At 45.7% G+C, this 20,176-nt stretch overlaps 1 protein-coding gene across 3 annotated transcripts in view; it reads right to left on the reverse strand.

The window, feature by feature from the left end:
- The window catches only part of ACOT9 (acyl-CoA thioesterase 9), a 550,522-nt gene that overhangs the window by 79,383 nt on the left and 450,963 nt on the right, over positions 1-20,176 (reverse strand). For all 3 annotated transcript variants that reach the window (XM_069204744.1, XM_069204745.1, XM_069204746.1), the window contains one exon: positions 227-314. In XM_069204744.1, the coding sequence (XP_069060845.1) occupies positions 227-314 (88 nt within the window). The remainder of the gene's footprint in view (positions 1-226; positions 315-20,176) is intronic.

The following is a 20,176-nucleotide window of genomic DNA, read 5'->3' on the forward strand; positions in this document are numbered from 1 at the left end:
TGAGACACCATATACCTGCGGATTTACAGCGAATCACTTAATTCAGATGAGTCCAGTAACTCTTGTTACCGGCTCCTTTTCATTTAAAGGGAACCTCGGAATTAGGGTCTTTGTAGGTTACCTGTTTTCTGAATTTCTGCAATTTTAAATGTAGCATACACAGAAGATAATTAACATAATCCACACACCCTATTTTCTTTTATTATTTTTTTGTTTGTTTTTTTACCTGAGATGAGAGGAATAATAATGATCCAATTTCAACGGGTCTCTGAAACAGTATGTCGTCCACAGCTACTACAAAAGGTCTGGAACCCCTGAAATAAGAACAAGGTGGATTCCATGATTCAATCATGTTCCATTTAGTACTTATGCAAGGGTCATTCAAAGAACAAACAACCCTACTAAGCCAAAGAACGCTGTACAAGCATGAGACATTGAACTGATGGAGTCAAATTAATGTTACTAATATCCTCCATTCTGTTAAAAGGCATACCTAAGCGTTTTATTACGATCTGGTTATTCAGTTGTTAATACCCTAGATCGCCCTCACAAACTTTTGTTAAACTTCAACTCTCTTCATTTTTTAAAGTACACCTATTTACATTCTAGGAAATAAAGATGTTTAGCTTTGTACAAGCCAACTGTTAAATACTTCCAAAGCAGTTACACCTTGTGTCACGGCCTTAGTCAGCAGGTTCTCTAGGGATACTTAGTGGTAGTTATGGTAAACATTTTAACTTATGGTCAATGGATCTGAAGGCATTTCTCACAAGCTGTGAACCCTCTTCTTTTCACACGTTTGTTTCCCTCCTTTTACATACACCTTTATCTCACTCCCTTTCTCCATGCTCTTAACTTATCTTATTTGTGCATTCTGTTACGTTTATTTGGATGAACGAATCAAAATGACAAAAAAGCAAAGATCAGGAAGAAAAATATCAGTTTGCAAAAGGGTAAAATTCATGAGACAATAAATAGTTGAGCACCAGCGTATACACAATAATACATTCAAAAAGAAAGTCTACTCTCACCAAATAAATACTACTGCCATATACCATCAATAGATCTTTCTCACACATCAGCTGTTTTACCATAGACTTTCAGAGCAATCAACTTAGAATCAGGATATTTTTCCATACATTTGACCAATACCTTTTCTTCACCAGCATTCGTCCTGCACTGGTTAGGGATTATGTGTTTGTCCAGAAGTGTTTTAAATTAAACTCATAGAATAGATGCCTCACAACTCTAACTGGTGGAACTATAGCTGCCCCTAGTGGGGGGGGGGGCATCTCCCTCTTTGGATCTACAAAGGGTTTGAGCCTTAATGTCGAACAGATCATTATCCAAAAACAATTGGTTTAAAAGATCCCTCATCTCACACCCATTCTACCCACACACACTCATTTCTAGCTCTCTCCTTCATTACCATCATTATGTGCTCACCGTTTTTTTTGTTTTTAAGTCAGCCTCAGGAATTCTTACATCCGTTTCCCACTATTTTATCACAACTGCCCACCTAACAACTACCACTCTTGAACAGTTCTCTCCCATGCCCACAAATCATCTTCCTCTTCTCTCATAACGTCTTCTCATATACTCTTGTCAACCTTCTCCATTGCATTAGCCTCAGATATGTGCTCTCATACCCTTATTCCACATCCTTTTAAAACAACTATGCTCGGACGCCACTTCTCTCACACTCCCTTGGTACTCATCTCATACCCTAGATTTGCCTGATGTGCTCTTAAAGCACCTTCTTTTTCATGGTCTACACTTTTCCACTGCTATTATTCAACAACTTCCTCTCTCAAATCTGCCTTCCTCATGGCTGCCTCCTTCACACCTACTTGAACAATTCTCTCTTGTGCACACTCCATTTTTCTGTTCCTCCTTTTGTTTTTTTTCATATGGCCTCTCCTTCTTTACATCTCACCTTATTAATGACTCCTCTCTTGATTCTGCCTCAATAGTATAACCTTTCCTCCTGGTCTCTTCTCTACTGTGTGGGAAGCTTCAGCGAGGAAGAGTTAAGGGGAGTAAGCAGCTGAAATTAGTAGAGCTAATGATTTGTGCTTGGAAACATCATCCAGCTCAGTCCTTCTCAATCCTCTACAGGCTGCTTAGGGCTGGGTCAGCAAATGCCTGGTCACTCTTCACTAATACATCTGTGTGTTCAGTACTGAAGAACAAGTTACTTACCTTTGGTAACGCCTTATCTGGTCAAGACTATATCTAGCCACAGATTCCTTATCTTAGAATTGCCCCAGGCTTCAGACTGGATCCGGAAGATTTTTCATGAGAGGTACCCCTGCAGGTGGCTTCATGTGTCGTCTGTATTACTTGTGTCGGAAGTGACATCCGTGACACCTATATAGGTGCCACCCAGGTGCGTTGACATCAGTTTCTTTTTATGACTTTCCACTCCAGAAGTGCAGAATCATGAAAAACACTGACCAATGGTGTGCAAAACTAGGGCCCTGAAAGGGAACAGCCCTGTCCCTAGAAATCTGTTTGCAGAGTGAGAAGGATGGGTAGGTTGATCAGGAATCTGCAGCTAGATATATTCTCTACCGATAAGGCATTATCGAAGGTAAGTAACTAGTTCATCTGACAAAGACTTCTAGCTGCAGATTCCTTACCGTAGAATAGATACCCAAGCAATACCATCCCCGGAGGTGGGTCTGTGGACCAATTTCAAACCAGAAAGTCCTGCAGGACCAAACGGGAGCAGTCTCCTTTCCTGCGGATCTGACTGTCAGGCAGTAATGCTTAATGAACGTGTGCAAGGAGGCCTATGTTATTGCCTGGCAGATATCAAGGACCGGAACTTTGCATGCCCTCAGGAGGTTGTTTTTTGGCCAGCGTGTGGCAGATCTTAATGCAGAGTAAGATCCATCTAGAGATGGTCCGACTCTTGCACAGCTAAGCATTTTTCACTCCAACATACCCCACGAAGAGTTGCTTGTCCACCTGGAACTTTTTTGTTCGATCAAGGTAGAACGACAAAGCTCTTATTGGGTCCAGATGGTGGAGTCGCTCCTCTTATTTAGAGGGATGTGGAGGAGAGTAAAGTACCAGTTTGTCAAGGTAGATGGTGAGGTAAGGAGGCTTGGATGACAAAGTCTGGAGCTCACTCACTCTTCGGGCAGATATAGTCACCATCAGGAAGGCTGTTTTGACTGCCAGAAGCTTGACGGGACAATGATGGGGAGGCTCAAAAGGAGCATAGATCAAGAATGTTAGTACAAGATTAAGATCCCACTGAGGCATGAAAAATGGTGAAGGGGGAAGGAGAGGTATAAGACCTTTGAGAAACCTGTTGGCTGGCCAACAGACAAGTTGAAGTATATATAGGAATTATTGAAGATCAATACGATCCTCAAGGATATAAATGCACGTTCCAAAGGATAGTCTGACAGCAAGACCGCACAAATATTTATTTTAAAATGCACAAAACCTCTCTCAAGCAGAGGAAAACAAATTCACCAGAATGCCTGGTGTACAGGACGATATATTGCATACCCTCTGGCCTTTGGTAAGAATACAGGTTTGATCCTCAACCCACCCAAAACTCCGCTTTGTCTGTCAGAGCTTTTGTAAATGTTAATAAAGAAATAAAAAAATAATAGAGAGGGGCTCTGGGTGATTGCTTCGGTCATTGCTTTTTTAAAGTGTCCTTTAAAATTTGGATCAGCTCTCAAGGCGGAATGCCAGTCTCTGTGATTGACAGAATTTTACTTCTTTCAATCGTTGTCTACTGTCAGGAAGAATGAGTGTCGACAGATAAAGAAGTGCACGTGCAGGCACCTCATGGCAGAATGCTCTTCACAAATCGTGCCTCCATGGAACCAGTGAGGTAGTCATTGAGGGGGGGTTAGAGAGTGAAGCATGATGCAAATTGCAGTCCACACAACAGAACATCACCCACTGTCAGTACTGGATAGGGAGAGAGAGTCCTGCTGCCCTGGGGGGCACCAATCTACACAGGTATGCTGCAGCTCTTGATTTTCAGGCGGTACAGAACCAAAGCAGGCTACACCCTCCTTCCAGAAACCTTTTGTTTATTTGGGTTTTAGATCGGGTAGGAGCGGTGTAGTCACATTAACCCATAAAACTGCACATGGGTGAAGCTCTGCATCATTGAAGTGCATGCTTTATGTTGGTTCCTTTCAAAACATGTCATTCATTTGAGTTCATATCCCTTCTCTCTGTTCGTGGGCAAATGTTTCAGAAAGGCTACTCTCATTCGAGTACTTTTCTAAAAAAATTCTGGGTGTACAATTATTCATGGCGATAATAAATGCGGTCTTCTAGGAGGACCAGCGTTGAAGAAAACGTGGCCACCACTCCATTCCGAAAGCAAAGAGGCATTTTTTTTTTTTTTTAAATAAAGGACAGACTACCTGTCTTTAATAATTTACAACAGAGTGACTTTTAATAGCTGTGCAAAACAGAACATGCTATATCTATTTTTGTTAATTCTCTGCGGTTCAAAACGTTATGCAAGCTCTGTTGACGAAGTGTACTATGGACCCTTGAGACTGGGCAACTTCTATGTTAGCACACCCTCCTGTGCATAATGGGGACCAGTATTTCCAAACTAATGAAAGGGTTCCTGTTTTATGTCTGATGCATGCAGTCAAGTCGGGTGAAAGCCAAAATGCATTCCGAGTCCCGTCAGTGGATTTTCATTGGCAGTTTAGTAAATCCAGGTTAACAAATTCCAGAATGCAATTAGAATATAGGAAATGATTAGTAACTCACATTTAAGGCCATGGCTTACGCAGCCTGAAGCCATTTAATTCAACTTTCAAATAACAACAACATTATGTACCTGCCTAATTCAATTTTAAAAAAGGGGTAGCAATCATAAGTGACTATTTATGCAGCACAAATCGCAAACTGAATAGCCGAAAAAGCATCTGTGTCAGTATTACTTTTTCTTGCTGTATGCATTCCTCTGGATCTCCATCATCTCAAGAGAGGATCACTCGCACCGCAAATTCACTTGGGCCCCCATCATGTTTCCTCCAGTTCAGTGGATCCCAAACTGGTAATGCAGAGGCAAAAGTATATAGGACTAATGCTCTATTTGTGGTAGTGTGGGTGAGCAGTTAGACTGTCAGAGGGTGGTGCTAAGCATCTGTTGTACTCACAGAGGCAATAAATGAGACACACACAGAAAGAACAAGTCCAAACCCAAGAACTTCGTAATCAGGTAAGTAGATTTTCAAGCATAAATACTTTGAAGTTTCAAAAATCAACACAGTGCAATTTTTCAGTTCAGCAATGTTAACTTATGGAAGGAAAAAAAGAATGCAGTTTTCCAACTACATGACTTACAAAATCCAGTCTTCTGGGTTTTATGTCAACACTAGGCAAGGTTCAAATGAGTACCAAGAGCAGACCAATAGCACACAGGGGCGGGCAGGTGCAGAGGTCAAATTCGTATATGGGTGTCCAATGTAAACCAATGGAGACTGGAGGTAAATTAAGATGTGCTGCTCACGGGTGAGTAAAGTGGTGCCACGGTTCGATCTCTTGGGGTTGAAGTAAGCACAATGGGGGCTAGAAGGAATCACCAAAATTACACCCTCAGCGGCACAGGGGTAGCCGGGTGCAGAGTGGCAACACATTGTCAGGCGCCCAATATTAACCAAAGGAGACTGGGGATAACCAAAGATGCGCTGCTCACAGATAAGTAAAGCAGTGTCAGGGGTTGATCTCTTGGGGTTGAGGTAAGCCCAGGGGGGACCACAAGACGGCACCAAATGTACACCCTCCGCGGCACAGCGGCGGCCAGGTGCAGAGTGCCAACACAGCATCCGGCGGCCAATGCAAGTTGATGGGGGGATCCATTTTCGGAAAAGGCTGCAGGCTTGGGCCAGGTGGCTAAAGGAAGAAAACCCACAGCTGCCCAGGTAAGTTCTGATGCTAGGGGACGTAGGGACACCAATGGACCAGCACCCCTAAGCCCAGGGGCTCTGGGAGCAGCAGTGTCTTTTGGCATCTGGAACAGCATACCAGGCAGGTCGTGGTTAGGGGGAGTCTTCGGTTTGAGGCTGAAGCCTTTGAGGCAGAGTCAGCCCACAATGGACTAGGACTCAGAATCGCTGGGGAACCTTCACAGGACCCGTGGGCCACTTGGACTCGAGTTTGCTGTTCTCAGGAGATCTTGATCTTTGTCGAAGGTAGGCAGTCTTCCCAACGATTTCAAGGTTGCTGGGCTGCAGGACTGGTCGTCTTTTGGTGCAGGATCAATGAGGGCTGCAGCCAGGCCAGTAGGGCTGGGGTCAAATCAGTTGGTGTCTGTAGTCTTCTCTGCTGCTGAAGATCTGTAGTATCCAGCTCTTCTAAGGTCGTCAGGAATCTGATTTCAAAGGTTCAGGGGGGCACCTAAATACTGAGTTTAGGGGCATTACAGGGAGTGCCAGATGGTAGCCAATGGGCTACTCACCTTAACGGTGGCCACACCCTTTTCATGACCACTTCCTTTGGGAAGTGGGTATAACCCAAGTGGCCCAATTCCTTCTAAACAAGATGTAGGAATTTAAAAAGTAGTGTTCACTTCAGCTCGTCCACCTTAGGGTTGTGACTGGCATGAAGTGGGCACTCCTCCTAATTTGACTAATTTACCCACCTGTGCTGCTGCTAAAAGTGTGATCAAGACAGGGGGCTGGTCATCACCATCTGGAGAGACCTGGGTCGCATTACAAAGGTGGCAAGGCCTTTGAAGTTCCCCGCCTTGGAACGTCCATCCTGTCTGAAAGAGGAGGTCACACCTCTGCCCAGAGCAGGCCTTTGTTCCAAGCACTCAAGAGCATTGGAGCTCACCTCAGGGGGCCAGAACACTGTCTAAGATGGCTGCACTGGTTTTGGCTACTCAGTGTCCAAGCTAGGAGTTGGCAGGTTTTCAGGGGACACCCCTAAGGTGCCCTCTGAGTGCATGTATTAATAAATCCATCACTGGATTTAGTGAGGGTTTATTAATAGGAGATGTTTGATACCAAACACCTCTATTTTCAGTGAAGCCATCATGTAGCTGGGGAACTTGTAATTACCAGTGTCCAGCACATGCACTTAAAATGACTTCCCTGTTCACTTACTATGTCTAAGATTCGACAAAGACATAGCAGGGGCATATCTGCTCATGCAGATATTCCCTCACATGCAATATAATGCACCCTGCCTTTAGGGTTGGACAGCCTGCTAGAGGAGTGACTTACATATATTGCATGCAGTGTAAAGGAGACAGGGCGCACAGGCGGTATGCTGTGTTGTGTTTTCATTTTATTTCTGCACCAAAACATGCAGCCTGCAAAGCAGTACTGTGTGCACTTAGTGAGAGGGTCCCTGAAGGTGGCACAATTTGTGCTGCAGCCCTCAGGGGCCTTCCTTTAATACCTCATCCCCTAGGTACCAGGGGTACCATTTAGTAGGGACTTACAGTGGTAGGTAAAGGTTTGCCAATTGGGAAAAATGCCTTAGGAGTTTTGGGGGAAAGAGATATTGCACAAGGGACCTGTTTAGCAGGGACACCAAGCATTTTCAGTGACATCTGCACCAGAAACCAGGTACAAATTTGGGGGGTGGTGACTATGTCAAAAGAGACACTTTCCTATAATTACCAGAAGATTCCATGCAAGCAGGAACATCATTTGTCAGACCTGGGCATCCGTTAACAATATAAATAATTCAGAAGTTGCAGTCATGGCGATTTCGACTGAACCAAATGAACTAACTCAAACAATGATGGTTAATAGGAAATTCAATAATGGAGCTTCGACCAGGTCTCTCCAATGATATGCCATCATCTTATAACCTTTTCCAATGCTCCTGGGATTATGGCTGCTCCTGGGACTGAGAAGCTATTCAAAGCTCCCCAGACCCATACTGCCTGGGCGATAGATTCTTCTTACCTGCCTTCTTTTCTATTTTCTCTAGCCTTTTTTACTTTATTCAGGATTTTCTTCACTTCCTATGTCTGTGGAAAAACCTTGAATGTTGTTGGTGAAGCTTTTCTTAATCTATTTCCCTTGCCTCCCCCTCCTCAAGAGAGAGTTCATGCTGGTTTTAAGGCTCACCACCATGCCCTCTATTGCAGTACACTTCAGCTGCTTTTGCAAAGGCTTTCTCCCCTTCTGGGACCCAGAAGTCACCCGACACCTTAAATGTGTCTCTCCTAGAAAACTATACCCTTTTGGCCAATACATTGCCCTCCATCCTGTTAGAAGTGTATGTCAGCTGCAAATTAGATTCCCCCTCCCATCCTTTTAATTCCAGAAATTTAGTTTTGCTTTTGAACACCCACAGCGCATCATCTCTAATTTCATGTTTTCCCATCCCAATTTCCTACAAAATGCATACAAATTACCACAGCTATGGCCAAAGTTATGTGCACTTTAGCAGCTGTGTCTATGTCTAGTATTAAAAATGAACGAACTATAAACTTACATCACTGTTAACGTCGTTTTTGTTTCAGTAAGTACATGTTGCTTTGTCTCAAGCTTGGACCTGGTCTCACATTTTAGAAAACAGCAAAAAAACTAAAAATATTACTAATTTTGATGGAACAACTTTTATTTCTCTCTGCAACTCTCATGGAAGCCTTCAACATTCTGCGTGGTAAAGTGCAACAGATGCAATTATCAGGCTGTGAGCAGCTGAGACTGCAATGCCAGACTACACAAAGTAGCTTTCAACAGGTAAAAAGCCATGTTTCAGATGCAAGTGCCTCCCTCAACCTCCTACAAAGAGGATGGTAAAAACACGTGACGAGAGGATCCCAAAGCCACTGCATCTAAATTTGTAATCGAAAGTGGTGGGTCATAAGTAGGTGGAGTCCTGAGTTAGGTCTGGCTCCATGTGATGAAACCTACTGGGACAACCAGATCAACTCCTGAGTACTCCCACAAAGGATGCTAAAAAGAGGTGGACAGCAGTTGGAGCCTGTGGATAGTGCTGATCCTCCAGTGGCTTCAAAGCAGAGTACTGTGAGATGCTGGATCGGTAATGCTCAATACGGAGTGGCGGGAGTTCACAGGCACCAACACAATTACTCACAGGGAGGTCCAACCACCTTCAAGTAAGCAGCAGGACAAGGACTGGGCAAGCTCACCTGAGAGAGGCCTGCTGGCATGCGAGAGCCTGCCTCTGCCATGCGATACTGAGAGGGAACAATGACTAATGCAGACTTAGCCGGTGTTGGGTAGAGATGAGGGACACATCAGCTGAGAAAAAGAAATGTTCTCAATGAGTGGAGCAGTGGGTGGAACCAGGGCCGGACTGGCTGTATTGGGCATCGGGTGTTTCCCCGGGAGGCTGGAGGGGTGCAGGACGGTTTTGCAATGGTGCTGCAATATCAGGCCCACTAACAAAAGCAGCAATCCAGCATAATACACTCACTCGCATTTTCAGCCTCCTTGCGGAGCTGGTCTGACAAAATTGCCAGGGGTGCTTTGGGTTCCCAGTCCGGCCCTGGGTAGAACTGAAATTGAGGAGCGTACCGGTGGCAGGAAGTTGCTTCCCTGATTGCATATCTAGATGAAAAGAGGGATGGCCTGTAGGACCAGGAAAGGCATGTGCTAGCAAAGAGATACATCTCTTGCAGTCAATCAATGGTGAATTGCCACTGATAAGTGGAACAGCTCCTTGTTTAGCAGACAACTAGCCTGGGTGTAGCACCCTGTGTGGTCAAATTGCAAGGGTAAATAGTTGACAGACACTCCAGAAAAGTAGGGAGTTTCCCTCTGCTCTTGAAGCTAGGGGAAATGTGATCATATAATTAACACAGTGAGGTATAAATTAAGACTGAATAGCTGTGTGGCTGTGCTCTATCACATGCGCTGAAAAAGATATTGGGAACTGTGGTGACTGTGACAATGCTGCATTACCCAGAGTGTTTGTTTCCCTTGATGAAGTCTGACGGATTTATGACAAGTTGGTGGCGGGGTGGGGTTGGGGAGTTGCATCAGAAAGGTAAGTAGTGAGGTGAGAGCTATAATGAAAATGTCACTTACCCAGTGTACATCTGTTCGTGGCATTAGTCGCTGCAGATTCACATGTTTCGCACAGTCTGCTGCCTGGTGTTGGGCTCGGAGTATTACAAGTTGTTTTTCTTCGAAGAAGTCTTTTTTGGTCACGGGACCGAAGGACTCCTCCCTCTTCGGCTCCATTGCGCATGGGCGTCGACTCCATCTTAGATTGTTTTCCCCGCAGAGGGTGAGGATGGAGTTGTTTGCTATAAATAGTGCCCATGCAATGGAGTGAATACATATGTACATAAAAAGTTTATAATAATTATTTACAAATGTACAAATGTTTAAGATTTAAGATCTACTTCTAAACGGCTACAGGCTTCCCGGGGAGGCGGGAGGGCACATGTGAATCTGCAGCGACTAATGCCACGAACAGATGTACACTGGGTAAGTGACATTTTCAGTTCGATGGCATATGTTGCTGCAGATACACATGTTTCGCATAGACTATAAAGCAGTTACCTCCCCTAAAAGCGGTGGTTTAGCCTGTAGGAGTTGAAGTAGTTTGGAATAATGTTCTTAGTACAGCTTGGCCCACTGCAGCTTGTTGTGCATTTAGTACGTCTACACAGTAGTGTTTAGTAAATGTATGAGGCGTAGACCAGGTTGCAGCCTTACATATTTCGCTCATAGGAATGTTTCCTAGAAAGGCCATTGTAGCACCTTTCTTTCTGGTTGAGTGTGCCTTTGGTGTAATAGGCAATTCTCTTTTGGCTTTAAGATAGCATGTTTGAATACATCTGACTATCCATCTAGCAATGCCTTGTTTAGAGATTGGATTTCCTATGTGTGGTTTTTGAAAAGCTATGAACAGTTGTTTTGTTTTCCTGATTAGCTTTGTTCTGTCAATGTAGTACATTAGTGCTCTTTTGATGTCTAATGTATGTAGTGCCCTTTCAGCCACGGAATCTGGTTGTGGGAAGAACACTGGCAATTCTACTGTTTGATTTAAATGGAATGGTGAGATTACTTTTGGTAGAAATTTTGGATTTGTTCTTAGAACTATTTTATTTTTGTGTATTTGAATAAATGGTTCTTGTATGGTAAATGCCTGTATTTCACTTACTCTTCTGAGGGATGTGATTGCAATGAGAAATGCGACTTTCCAGGTTAGATATTGCATTTCACAGGAATGCATGGGTTCGAAAGGTGGACCCATGAGTCTTGTTAAGACGATGTTAAGGTTCCATGAAGGAACTGGTGGTGTTCTTGGTGGTATAATTCTTTTTAGCCCTTCCATGAATGCTTTAATAACTGGTATTCTAAATAGAGACGATGAATGAGTAGTTTGTAGGTAAGCAGATATTGCTGCGAGGTGTATTTTTATAGATGAAAAAGCGAGATTCGCTTTTTGCAAATGTAGTAAGTATCCCACTATGTCCTTTGTAGAGGCATGCAATGGTTGGATTTGATTGGTATGGCAGTAGCAAACAAATCTTTTCCACTTAGATGCATAGCAGTGTCTAGTGGAAGCTTTTCTAGCTTGTTTTATGACCTCCATGCATTCTTGTGTGAGGTCTAAGTGTCCGAATTCTAGGATTTTAGGAGCCAAATTGCCAGATTCAATGATGCTGGGTTTGGATGCCTGATCTGTTGTTTGTGTTGTGTTAACAGATCTGGTCTGTTGGGTAGTTTGACATGCGGTACTAGTGAAAGGTCTAGTAGAGTTGTATACCAAGGTTGTCTTGCCCATGTGGGTGCTATCAGTATGAGTTTGAGTTGGTTTTGACTCAACTTGTTTACTAGATATGGAAGGAGAGGGGGAAAAGCGTATGCAAATATCCCTGACCAACTCATCCATAGAGCATTGCCTTGTGATTCGCGGTGTGGGTACCTGGATGCGAAGTTTTGGCATTTTGCGTTTTCTTTTGTTGCGAACAAATCTATCTGGGGTGTTCCCCAAATTTGAAAGTACTTGTTCAGAACTTGGGGGTGAATTTCCCATTCGTGGACTTGTTGGTGGTCTCGCGAAAGGTTGTCTGCTAGTTGGTTTTGGATCCCTGGAATAAATTGTGCTATTTGGCGAATGTTGTTGTGAATCGCCCACTGCCATATTTTTTGTGTTAGGAGGCACAATTGTGTTGAGTGTGTTCCTCCTTGTTTGTGTAAATAATACATTGTTGTCATGTTGTCTGTTTTGACAAGAATGTATTTGTGTGTTATTATGGGTTGAAAGGCTTTTAACGCTAGAAATACTGCTAACAGTTCTAGGTAATTGATATGAAATTTTGTTTGGTGTACATCCCATTGTCCTTGAATGCTGTGGTGATTGAGGTGTGCTCCCCACCCTGTCATGGAAGCATCTGTTGTTATAACGTATTGAGGCACTGGGTCCTGAAATGTCCGCCCTTTGTTTAAATTGTTGCTGTTCCACCATAGAAGCGAGAGGTATGTTTGGCGGTCTACCAACACCAGATCTTGAAGTTGACCCTGTGCCTGTGACCATTGTGATGCTAGGCACTGTTGTAAGGGTCGCATGTGTAGTCTTGCGTTTGGGACAATGGCTATGCATGATGACATCATGCCTAGAAGTTTTAGCACAAATTTTGCTTGTATCTTTTGGTTTGGAAACATAGCACTTATTACCTTGTGGAATGCTTGCACTCTTTGTGGACTTGGAGTGGCAATTCCCTTTGATGTGTTGACGGTTGCTCCTAGATATTGTTGTGTCTGACACGGTTCGAGGTGTGATTTTGTATAGTTGATGGAGAAACCCAGTTTGTGAAGGGTTTGTATGACATATGTGGTGTCGTTTGTGCACTTTTTTACTGTGTTGGTCTTGATTAGCCAATCGTCCAGGTAAGGAAACACATGTATCTGTTGTCTCCTGATATGTGCTGCTACTACTGCTAGACATTTTGTGAACACTCTTGGTGCAGTTATTCCGAATGGCAACACTTTGAATTGGTAATGTATTCCTTTGAATACGAACCTTAGGTACTTTCTGTGAGAAGGGTGTATCGGTATATGAAAGTACGCATCTTTTAGGTCTAATGTGGTCATGTAATCTTGCTGTTTGAGCAGTGGAATGATGTCTTGTAGTGTGACCATGTGAAAGTGGTCCGATATGATGTAGGTATTTAGTGTCCTGAGATTTAATATTGGTCTTAATGTTTTGTCTTTTTTTGGAATTAGAAAGTACAGGGAGTAAACTCCTGTGTTTTTTTGTTGTACTGGTACTAACTCTATTGCATCCTTTTGCAGTAGTGCTTGAACTTCTAGTCCTAAAAGTTCTAAATGTTGTGGTGACATTTTGCGTGTTTTTGGAGGGATGTTTGGTGGGAATTTGTGGAATTCTATGCAATAGCCATGTTGGATTATTGCTAATACCCAATTGTCTGTTGTAATCTGCTGCCAAGATTGGTAGAATTGGCTTAGTCTTCCCCCCACTGGTGTTGAGTGAAGGGGTTCTGTGACTTGAAAGTCACTGTTTAGGTGGAGGTGTTTTTGGAGTCTGGAATCTTCCCCTACTCCTTGGGAATTGACCCCCTCTATATCCCCTGAAACCTCCCCTTTGGAATGAACCCTGATATGGTGTGGTTCTTGTTTGTTGGCTGGTGGTGTCTGTGGGTTGGCCACGAAACCCCCCTCTAAATGGAGTTTTTCTAAAAGAGCCTCTGCTCTGCGGGGAGTAGAGTGCGCCCATGGCTTTGGCCGTGTCTGTGTCCTTTTTAAGTTTTTCAATGGCTGTGTCCACCTCAGGGCCAAAAAGTTGTTTCTCGTTGAAGGGCATATTAAGGACAGCCTGCTGGATTTCAGGTTTGAAGCCTGAAGTGCGGAGCCAAGCGTGTCTCCTTATGGTGACAGCAGTGTTGACTGTTCTCGCTGCAGTATCGGCTGCGTCCAGTGAAGAGCGGATTTGATTGTTTGAGATCGTTTGTCCCTCTTCAACTATTTGCTGCGCCCTTTTTTGGTATTCCTGGGGAAGATGGTCTACGAGAAGTTGCATCTCATCCCAGTGTGCGCGGTCATATCTGGCCAGCAGCGCTTGAGAATTTGCGATGCGCCACTGGTTGGCTGCCTGTGATGCTACTCTTTTTCCTGCCGCATCAAATTTTCTGCTTTCTTTGTCCGGAGGTGGGGCGTCGCCAGATGTATGGGAATTTGCTCTCTTGCGAGCTGCCCCTACTACTACGGAGTCAGGTGGTAACTGCGAAGTAATAAACACTGGGTCTGTGGGTGGTGGTTTGTATTTCTTATCCACCCTTGGGGTGATGGCTCTTGATTTTACGGGCTCTTCAAAAATTTGTTTTGCGTGCCGTAACATCCCTGGTAGCATTGGGAGACATTGATATTGGCTATGTGTAGCCGAGAGGGTGTTAAATAAAAAATCATCCTCTATAGGATCGGAATGCAGTTGGACATTGTGGAATTCTGCAGCCCTAGCCACCAGTTGCGAGTATGAGGTACTGTCCTCTGGCGGTGACGGCTTTGTGGGGTATGAATCGGGATCATTGTCCGGCACTGGGGTGTCATATAGGTCCCAAGCGTCTTGATCCTGATTATCTTGACTTATGGTAGTTTGCGCTGGTGAGTGCATTTGTGGCGGTGTTTGTGCCGGCGATGCCTGTTGTGGTGGAGAGGGCGGAGGCGTGACTTTTTTAACCACTTTGGCTTGTGGTTGGGCGTCATCCTTGAGAAGTCCGATCCTTCTTTTCCTCGTTATTGGGGGAAGGGTTGATATCTTCCCTGTGTCTTGCTGGATGTACAGTCTCTTTTGTGTGTAGTCTGATTCTACACTTTGGAGCTCTTGTCCAAATCTGTGCATCTGGCCACTTATTCCTTGTTCCTCTGTGTAGGATGAAGGTGTGGAACTTTTCGGCGCCGAGAGAGAATCTTTTTTCGGCTTCGGCACCAACAGAATTTTTGTGGCTTTCGGCAGTGTGTCTCGGTGCCGATGTTTTTCGGTGCCGGCATCTTGTTTTTGCCTCTCGGAGTCGCTATCTCGGCTCCGAGGTTGCTCCATGGCGGTCCCTCGACCGGAGTCGGGTGTCTTCGCTATGGGCGTGCCCTTTTTCGGCGCCTTCGACGGGTCGCCTGTTTTATGGGTCGAGCCATGGCCTGTTGGCAGTGGCGTCCCCTGGGCTTTTGTCTTCTCGATGGTTTTAATTTTCGACGTCTTACTCACTGTTTGTTGCTGTTGTTCGACGTCGGAGTCTCCGGATTCTGATTCCGGAACCGAGAATGTTTCCTCTTCGTCGTCGAAACGTTGTTTTGTTGGCGTGGACGCCATTTGTAGACGCCTGGCTCTTCGGTCCCGGAGTGTTTTTCTGGACCGGAAGGCTCGACAGGCCTCACAGGTATCCTCCTTGTGCTCGGGGGACAAGCACAAGTTACAGACCAAGTGCTGATCTGTATAAGGATACTTACTGTGACATTTTGGGCAGAAACGAAACGGGGTCCGTTCCATCGGCTTCGATGTCGCACGCGGTCGGGCCGACCCGGCCCCGATGGGGGAATCAAAGCTACCCCAAAGTCTTCCGATGATCGATGTCGATGTACCTAACTATCCCGATACCGAACGGAACAATACCGACGCTTTCTTCCGAGATTCTGACTAACTTTCCGAACCGAAACACGGAGCGAAAAGGAATACGTCCGAACCCGACAGCGGAAAAAAAACAATCTAAGATGGAGTCGACGCCCATGCGCAATGGAGCCAAAGAGGGAGGAGTCCTTCGGTCCCGTGACCAAAAAAGACTTCTTCGAAGAAAAACAACTTGTAATACTCCGAGCCCAACACCAGGCAGCGGACTGTGCGAAACATGTGTATCTGCAGCAACATATGCCATCGAACACATGCTTTCAGGAAGAAAGATGGACCGAGGAGTGTGTGAGTGAGCAGCTCAAGTTCTACAACTGCACCCATATGTGAACATAGGATTAACAGAGGATCATCTGGCACTGTTCTGGTAAGGGTCTTCTTCAGTTTACCATTATGGGAAAAGATAAAGGATGTAAACCCTTACAGAGTAATAAAATAGCGCTATCCTCTGCACTACGTGGGGTAAAGGCTTTGGATAACTCCAGAATGCAGAAAAACAAGAGGAGGATGTGATGGAGCCATCACCTCAGGACATTGTGGCAGCTATTTAGAGCTCAAGAACAGCTCTTGTGGCAAAAACAGATCGTTTGCGGTCAGTCCGATTAGTGCTGACATGCATAAAATAATTGAAATAATTAAAGAAGTGGAGGAGAAGGTGATGCAGCAAGAAGTGAAGAATCTACGTGAAAAGGATGGATCCCTGATCATATATACACACAACTTAAAAAAGAGGACTGAAGGTAAGAAAGGCTGCTCTCAACTGAATAATTTGAGATTGTTGGGATACCTAGAAAGAAGACAGGCTGTCAGATGAGCTTTTCATAGAAGAATGAGTACTGAAAACTCTGAAGCCTGAAGTACTGTCTGTGCTTTTCATAGCTGAAGGAGGGCACAGGGCACTGGTGATCCCCTTCCTGCTTAGATCATTTTTCAGAGTAATTATTGCTAGCTTGTCTAACCACAGTGACAGAGGGATTATTCTAAAAAATGTCAGCAACACAAGAACTCTCAAATATGTCAACCACTCCATAATGATTTTTCTGTGCTGCCCTAAAACATAGAGGCGATGCATAAATCACTTGTAAAGCTGAATAGTGAGCCATAAATTGAGAATGATTTAACATAAAATACAGCTTGGTGTATCCTGAAAAATGCAAAATCATCAACAATGACAAATCCAACTTTTGGCAAATGCTTATGGTATTTAGGAATGTCCACTGATGGGTAACGAAGCAAGACCACAAGCGAACAGAGCAATTGCTCAACAAAATTTAGAAAGGCCACAGCAAACCAAACTTGTGTTCCACATGTCTACCGGCTTGAACATTCAGGAAGAGAATGAGCAGACAAGCAGAGTCATGATGCAGGAATATGGTATGCTCGCTGTGGGCACAGTGCAGTGTGACAAACAATCTGAAAATGTTTTGAAAGTACATCTCTGGCCTACATTATAGAGCTGGAATGAGTAGGGTGGATACAAACGTAAAGATAACATAAAGTTCATAAGGTTAATACATGTCTTTTAGGGGAACTCTCACACTGGGACTACTTTCTATGTACTACTGGAAACATGCTGCTATAAGTTGCACCCAAGTTGTAGAATAGGCCATGGTACGTTGCCTTTGTGTGTGGTGGGGGTTGTTTGTGGAGTTAAGTTTAGAGGATGCCTGTATGTGTCAGCCAAAAAAGGTCTATGGTGATTCAAACAGGTGTGGGGATCTAGCAGGATCATCATGTTTGGCCAAGAGAGATAGAAAGTAGGGTTCAGGTCAATGGGAATAGGGAATACATGGAAGATTTTTACACATAATGTCAAGGGTCCAAATAGCTGCGCAAAAAGGCACACTTGCACTCTTACTTGAAAACATGTGGAATCGTAATTGCAATGTTACATGAGAAGAACTTACTTCTAGAGGAAATAGGTAAAGTGCATAAAAAATTAGAAAATTGACTGCATGTGGAGGCTTTCTCTAGTTAAACATTTTGGCCCTCATTACAACCCTGGCAGTCAGTGTTAAAGCGGCGGTAATACCGCTAAAAGGGCGGCGCAAAAAAAAAAATGAGATCACAACCATGGCGGAAACCGCCAACATAGACAGCCACACTAACAATCCGACTGCCACGGCAGTAGAAACAAACACTGCTGCGGTAACCGCCAACAGACAGGTGGAAGACAAGGTTCCGCCCACTGTATTACAAGAGGCCTATCCGCCACTTTTTCTGGGGCGGTACCAACGCCATCAAAAGCACGGCGGAAACAGTACTTGGAACGGAAACCACTCACCTTTCAACACCCAACGAGGACCCAGGACGCCATGGATCCCGAGTTACAGGTCCTGCCCATGTTGCTTTACCTCCTCTTGTATCGGGAGCAGCAAAGACGCTGGTGACGACCACGGTGAGTACTGCACCGAGTACAGAGGGGAGGGGAGGAGGGAAAAGAGAGTGACACACACACGCAACACCCCCATCCCCACCCTCACCCACAACACCATACACACAAATACATGCAGCAACATTACATATACACCCGTCACCTCCTGGAAGACTGCAAGGAGAAAATGAAATGATTGTAACAAGTTTAATCATTGAAAAATCTGAGAGGCCAAATTAAAATCTAAGTATATACAAATATGTACACCAACTACACAAGTCTGGATATTAATGAAATCATTGTCCGTGGACCAGTGGTCCCAAAATGCATGGGCCAAGCCCACACAAGCTACCTGACTCGAAACGGAGAGAACACTGAAGGGGTATCAGATCGAAAATAAACAGGCACCTCAGGGGGAGGGGGGCACCTCAGCCGGATGAACGGACGACGCCACTGCTCAGCGAGGGGGCTCAATGTCCACAGTTTGGTCCTGGGGAGTGCAAAGCCACAGTCTTTCAAGTGGGTGGTTTGCCCACTGCATTATCCTGGGGAGTGCAAAGCCACAGTCTCTCAAGTGGATGTAATTCTCCACTGGTTCTGGAGGGAGCATTGTGCCCAGAGTGCTTCATCCTGCCAAGGATTGAGGTAGTGGATGTGATTCTCCACTGGTTCTGGAGGGGGCATTGTGCCCAAAGTGCTTCATCCTGCCAAGAACTGAGGTAGTGGATGTGATTCTCCACTGGTTCTGGAGGGGGCATTGTGCCCAGAGTGCTTTATCCTGCCAAGGATCAGGTGAGTGGATGTGATTCTCCACTGGTTCTGGAGGGGGAATTGTGCCTAGAGTGCTTCATCCTGCCAAGGACTGAGGTAGTGGATGTGATTCTCCACTGGTTCTGGTGGGGGCATTGTGCCCAGAGTGCTTCACATGCAGTGTGGCAGGTCCCATTTCCTCACCTGGGTGTGTGTGCCACAAGACTGCTTGGGAACAGGTAGCATGATACTCCATGGAGGCAGACACACACTCCACCCTGCTGCGACTTCGCCTGCCACATGCAGGTACAAACAGTGCTGGGTGTCGTGCCTCATGTACGCTGTGCAGGGTCCAGGACGTCTCCTGCAGCCTCAGACGGCTGCCCACCGGGGATGATAGCCATGTCAGCTGTGGTGGCACTGTCTGAACACATTGCGGGGCTGGTGGCGGGGGTTGCAGCGGTGGCGGAGGTGCTAGCGGTGGTGCATGTGTCAGCACCTGTGGAGGGACACAGCAGGACGTCTCCAGCAACCTCGGATGGCTGCCCACTGGGGATGATGCTGGGGACTGTTGCTGAGGCAGCAGACGTGCAGGTGGCGGTGTCCACCGCCGTACAGGTTGGTTCTGGTTGACAGAAAGGGATGACTCTGGTCCCTCAGCCAGAGCCTCCGTCCCCTGTCCTGACTTGCTCTCCGCCTTGTATCCCTTCCCCACTTTTCATGTCGCTGCTGGTCCCTTGGCACTGTCCCCTTTTGGCTTGGAGGAGTCCTTGCTTGGTGGTTGGTGCGGCTTCTCCCTCCGGCATGTGGGCACCTTCTTCACCTTGGCAGGTGGCGGAATGGGCTGATCCTTGGCCTCGGCTAGGTGGCACACTGGCAGCCCTGATGGGTGCCGCCCGCGATGTGACTGGACTTGCTGAGACCATTGTGCTGGATGATTTGGTGGCTGAGGTGCTGGGCTGGGACCTGGACAGCTTTGCCCTAGGGGAAGGACCGGGGGGGATGTGGGGAAGAGGTCAATGTTAGCCAGGAAGAGTTTCTTAGACACAATGGGACGTGAAGATGGAGGAGGTTTGGGAGTGGAGGAAGAGGTAATGGTTGTCGGAGGTGTACGTCTGCTGAATTTGGGTGAAGGTGCATGGGCCGGAGGCTGTTGTGAGGTGGATGGCTGTTGGGTGGGTGTGTGCCTGCACAGACACACTGGGAGAGGACACAGGGGATGTGTGCATGGTAGCGGGGTGGTGATTGCATGTGAACGGTGTGTGGTGATGGGCGTGCTGGTGATGGAGGTAGTGGATAAAGATGTAGTGCATGCAGGTGTGAGTGGAGACGAGACAGGGAGGGAGGAAGAAGACATGGAGGAGGGGGACACAGTGGAGGTAGTGGATGGTGGTGTGTCTGCATGGGGATGGTGCTTGTGTGAGTGCCTGTGGGATGTGTGGTGCTTATGTTTGCCATGTCCACTCT

This window comes from Pleurodeles waltl, chromosome 8, assembly GCF_031143425.1.
Source record: "Pleurodeles waltl isolate 20211129_DDA chromosome 8, aPleWal1.hap1.20221129, whole genome shotgun sequence".
Lineage (NCBI taxonomy): Eukaryota > Metazoa > Chordata > Amphibia > Caudata > Salamandridae > Pleurodeles > Pleurodeles waltl.